The sequence below is a fragment of the Hemiscyllium ocellatum genome, chromosome 24 (assembly GCF_020745735.1).
Source record: "Hemiscyllium ocellatum isolate sHemOce1 chromosome 24, sHemOce1.pat.X.cur, whole genome shotgun sequence".
NCBI lineage: Eukaryota > Metazoa > Chordata > Chondrichthyes > Orectolobiformes > Hemiscylliidae > Hemiscyllium > Hemiscyllium ocellatum.
Window position 1 is genome coordinate 42,012,778 of NC_083424.1, and position 5,529 is coordinate 42,018,306.

A 5,529-nucleotide genomic window follows, 5' to 3' on the forward strand; every position below is an offset into this window, starting at 1 on the left:
ACAAGATGGAATCCAGCTTTACTTGAAACATTTGGGATGCCCTAAATCATTAAACGGCTATTAATTGGGGAAAAAGTTCACTTGTGAAAGTGTCCTCCCAGGTGTTTCCCAGAGTCAGTGGGGAGGACATATCACTGAGAGGAGATGGGGATCCTTCATAGTCAGAATCACTAGAAGACTCAAAAGGACAGATGGGCTTTTCTTGATCTTGCCTGGTTGGAAGAACATTTGTAAGTCCCAGATCGGTGATGAACTCATCTTCCAAGGGTTCCTGTTTGAGCTCCACTTGCAAGGGGTTTATTCTTTCATCCTTGTCACTGAAAGATGCTTGCTCAATTTTGATGGCAGTATCACTTCTCTGTACCAAGTTGGCTTCAGCAAGAGGCTTGTGATAGAAGTGGTCAAAGTGGATCAGTTCATTAATGGCTTCCAGCTTTGTTGATGGGGCCCCCAGAGCACTAGAGTAGGAGCCAGGTAGGGCACCACTACCTTCATTGTAGGCACACTCTCCCAGGTTCGCAAGAGATCGAGACTCTTCTTCACTGAATCGGAGCAAGGCTTCTGGGTCAAAGTAGTCCAGAAAGCCCAGGAAGAGATCAGACTGAGGGAAAACAGATTATGGTTAAGTGTTTCTGCAGCAATGACCAAACATCAAAACATGGAATTTTCCATATACATCATTAAATCAAACTGAATTTAAGTTCAGGTAATAGTTGCATACCTCATTGCTGATTTGAGGACCAAACTGGCCCAGAGTTACCGAATGTTTTGAATGGTGGCTGAAAGTCAGACTTCAACCAATTAGTGGTTCTGTTACGTGGGTATAAATTCACTGACTGGAAGAGGTCTCACTGCTCATGTGATCACATCAAATCCTCAAACCATTGATATTTATTGCTTTACTAAATTGAACAAATTAATGCTGAGCCTGACCTCAGGAACAAACATTGCATACAGTGGAAGAGAAAGCAAAAAACTAAGTTTTATACTGGATTACAGATTCAAGCTCCAATTATCTGGTGTGTAAGAAAATGTGCTATTTCCATTTCAGGTTAAACAGTTGGTGAAAAAAAATGGTTAAAATAGGACAATATGGATTCAAGTAAAGATTTGCTCAGTCCAAATGAATACTCAGTCAAGCTTAGTACATGGTGATAATTAGGTGACACTTCAGTTACATAACTTCACAATAAAATCAAAGCAAAGATTACTTGCTAATTTACTGTACAGTTGGGCTTCACTGAATTGCCTTCAAAAAAAAAAAGAGAAACCAGCCCAAAAAGGTTAAATGATTCAGATGGATTTAATTCTTATTAGAAAATATAGTTTAGTATGCCTCAATCAAATATGAGTTAGGAAAAAAAATGATCTGATGGCACAACATATCCATGAAAGCCCTTTATCAGCCTTTAACTAAAAATTGTAAAACATTGGAGGCAGCAAAAAGTCTAGATGATCTGTGGAAACGGCTCATTTGCTGAACAAAATATTTGATTGGATATCAGTTAGCTGTCTGATCCAACAGGATAGGATGGCTGGCGTAGGCTGGAGACACTACTGCTTGTAGAGACCATTGCATTGGAGGTGAAAAGGCAGTCTTTCATTGAATTTCCCCAACTCTGACAGATCTTGCTGCCAACTCAACCCCAGTTATATTATTCCCTCCACATCTCAAATCTTTAAATGACATCAAGATCCATTCTGTTAACCAAGTTCAGTCACTGCTCCCAACCCATCCACAAAAGGAGTCAACATTTATTCCTTATTTCCAACCCAAATGAAAATATGGGGCCAAATGTTCTTTTGAATTAAAGAAAAAGCTGCCATGCACTCGATTAGTACCTGGTGAATCAATTTATCCCATAAATTGAAAGTCAAAATCATTAGAAAATACAATAAAAAGGAGGCTTATATCTTTCGTAAGTATAGGTATTGATAGACATGCTACATTTAAGCTTTAGTTTGACTTAGTGAATCCTAGAAGTGTTTTCACCCATCCAGCTGCCCAGGCCCAGTTCCTACCTCAGAGTCTGAAGAGTTATTGCTGTCAGTATCCATGTGGAAGCTGTCAGACTGGCAGACATCTGGGCCTGCACCTGCTGCAGAGGCACACTTAGTCTGAGTGCTGCGGACTCAGCTGACCCAGCCGCCAGGCTGATTTCATCCACTCTGGCCTGGAGAAGTACCTGTTTGGCAAACAGAACAAAGACTTCAGTCTTCAACATGATCTTTCATTAACACTTCGCATTTTATTTACTAAAATCTTGTCCCAGTGAAACATAGGCTGCTTTGTATGCTTTCCCCGTCAGTATGAAGCCTCCACACATCAATCCACCCATTCCTGAGCGGTGAAATTTCATGACAAGTCAGGAAAGCACAGGAAGTGGGCACTGCTGTTCGCAAGGGGCTGCAGGACCCCACTGAAGACCCTTAAAGGCAATTTTGACATTAATCATTGGCCACTTTCAACCCTCCCCTTGGCCTCTTGAATCAGGCTTCAAACAGCCAAGACACTCACCCTAGACCAGGTTGGGCTCCTGTGGTGGCTCCACATGTCATACCAGCTACAGAGCTATCAGGCTGTGGGCCAACCCCTTTCCCAAGGCAGCATTTCTTGCACATAAGACATTTTACCTTAGAGATTAACACAGCTCCCTGCATCAAAGGTGTCATCAGGATTTTGGATGGGATGACTGCAATAAACCCCTAAAATCCAGCCACACAACATTCAAGGCTAACACCAAGCCACTAAAGGAGCTCTTCAGGCAGGTGGCAAAAATCCAAGTGATATGGTGAGTTTAAAAACCTTCAGAGAGTGGGTAGCTCAGATGTTAGCATTGCTGTCTCTCAGCACCAGGGACCTGGGTTAGAGTCTAGTCTTGGGCAAGTGTGGAGTTTGCAATTTCTCATGTCTATGGGTTCCCTCCCACAGTCCAAAAACATGCAGGTTAGGTGATTTTGGGCATGGCCAAAAAAAAAAATCAGATTTACATCAATAAATTGTGTTAGGTGTAAGTGGGTGGGATGCTTTTTGGAGTGTCAATGTGGACTTGAACCACAGAATCCTACAGTATTGAAGCAATGATTCTGAATGAAGCAGTGATATGGAAAGGAGAAGGAAACATTTCTAGATCAACAGATCACAGCAACTGAATACAATGCTGTTAACAGTGTAGCAATTAAAATCAAACTCTGGCTAACATTTAACATTTGGAATTGGGTCAACCAAATTATTAATACAGATTAGAAATAAAAGTTCAATATTGACATATACAGTATACAAATGGCAATCGATTCAAAAGATTGAAATGGCAAATGCTACTCCCACTGGTTTCTCCTTCAATTGGTCTCAAAATAGCAAACTTGAGAAATACCATTTTCCTTTCTACTACTGCTCCCTTTTCACATTGCAGTTCAGCCATCTTTTTAACCAGACCAATGATAATGGGTTGTAAATCAAGGAGGGATAAGTGATAAAATGCTCCTTCAGGAAGTTACACCAATCAGTATCACAAAACAATGTGGTAAGGCTCAACTGCACCTGGGGGTCACAAGATGACACAGATTTACTGTATTTGGGCCCCAAGTGAAAAATCAGAAGGCATGTTGTTATGGGGTGTGGAGAATAGGAGAGAAAAGCAAATGGAACAGATGCAGTAATGTTCAATTAACTGGATGAGAGAATGTTAGAGTCTCCCTGATTAATAGACTGGAGTTACATGATTTCAATTCTAATTCAAGAATACCATTTAATTAAAAAGTTCAGAGCACTTAGAATGGCTTAACTACTAACAGTGCTGGAGTAACTTAGCATTTCAGCAAGACCTAGTGATAAAATTAACCCCTACATTATCAAGGAACGAAATTTGATCAATTGTTAACTCATTTCAAAAGTCCCACTGGCAGGTAGCCAAGTTGGGGAAAGGAGGGGGCATACCAGGGCTCCCGGATATGCAAATTTCAGTTTCCTGGTTGTCACAATTCCCCAGCTGGTTTGGACAGGTATTGAATTCTTAGCGGGCACACTTCACCAGCTCTCTGGGATGCAGCCAGTTTAAGTCCAATCTGGGAAAAACTGGAAACATCTATTTCATACATATATAGAGAAAATATGAAATCTCTTCAAGCCTGTGCTTTTCAGTCTCTTTTTACCTTCTCTTTCTCTGTATCCAGAACTTCCATGCCTAGTTTCTGCCGGAGAATCCGGTTCTCGGAGAGGAGGCTGTGTGTCTTTTCGTGTAGAAGCCGGTTCTCTATTTGCAGTTTCTGATTCTACCAGAGAGAAATGAAATTGACTCTGAATCCAAGTAGTGACAACATTCCTCTTCCCCCAACCCCCATGAAGAAAAACAACCCCCCCACCCACTCACTGGGGAACGAAATCCCCATCTCAGGGCCCATTTGAAGAATGATAAATAGGAAAGGAATGGAATGTTTACCCTCCTTACCTCGGATTCCATCTCCAACACTTGCTCTTCCAGTTCGGACATGCGGGCTTTCTTCCTGTCTCGGGCTGTCTGAGCCGCCACCCTATTCTTTAGTTTCCTAGATTAAAAAAGGGAAACTATAGGATTTAAACAAAGATTTTTCTCCCCTCTTCGCAAGAGATAAAACAATTATTCCTCCAACTTCCGCTAAAATTTTGATTAATTATATACAGAGACAGAAAAAAAAGTAGTACAGAGTGTTACGCAAGTTAAAGTCAGCTGCCACGCAAGCAGAAAGGAGTCAGGACATTAAAGCGAGAATTCCAACAACCCACCAAAACTCCCCAAGTATTACCAGCTCAGCCGTAGTCTTACGATCTAAAATATATTCAAGTTTATAGAATATTCACGAAAAACATGCACTGCATATTTAATACTATCCCACTTTAAGTCGAAGAGGCCCCCCAGTGTTCGTGTCAACCACACTGCCCTGTCTCCCGGTTAAACACTGACAGCCTACCTCCTCAATGCTTTCTCCTCGGGGCTGAGGTGAGTAAGCCGCTGCCTTTTCCTATGGACGTGACCAGCCGCCGGCTGAGCCGGGGACGGGTCGTGGTGCGAGCCGCTCCTGGGCGGGTACACCACCGAGATGTGGCGGCTGATCTCCAGGCCACTTTGCTTCCCTCCCCCGGGGATCAGCAGCACCTTAGCGGAGCCCGCACTGTTTACCGCCACCATCTCCCCCAGTAAACACACTCGCCGTTACAATGTATCAGGGGCGATGGGAACACTGATACCGCCAGAGCTGGGGTAGTCACATGAAACTGCAGTGGGAGGGGAAGGTTACACTCGGCGTTCTCTCTCTCAGTCTGTTCAGAAACTGCTCTCCAGGGTCAATTTCAACCATCGTGTTTAAATACTATTGGCTGAGCCGCCTGTGCATCACTGAACAGACAGAGTCCTATTGGGTTACAGCGGTGACTTACTGAGGCAAGCAAAGGCTCAGACGGCGATAGAATTTGTTTATCAAGTTACTGAAAACTGCAATCATTCTGCATATATATATATATGTACATATAATCCCACCGTTAAGATCATGTAT

At 42.6% G+C, this 5,529-nt stretch overlaps 1 protein-coding gene across 1 annotated transcript; it reads right to left on the bottom strand.

Moving 5' to 3' along the window:
- Positions 1–313: 313 nt before the first annotated feature.
- Positions 314–5,318, bottom strand: xbp1 (X-box binding protein 1). Its single transcript, XM_060843714.1, has 5 exons — positions 4,948–5,318; positions 4,449–4,545; positions 4,153–4,272; positions 2,023–2,186; positions 314–601 (listed from the first exon to the last, which is right to left on the bottom strand). Exons 1-5 carry the CDS (start codon positions 5,163–5,165, stop codon positions 412–414), a joined length of 789 nt encoding a protein of 262 aa, XP_060699697.1. The 5' UTR covers positions 5,166–5,318; the 3' UTR covers positions 314–411.
- Between the last annotated feature and the right edge of the window lie 211 nt (positions 5,319–5,529).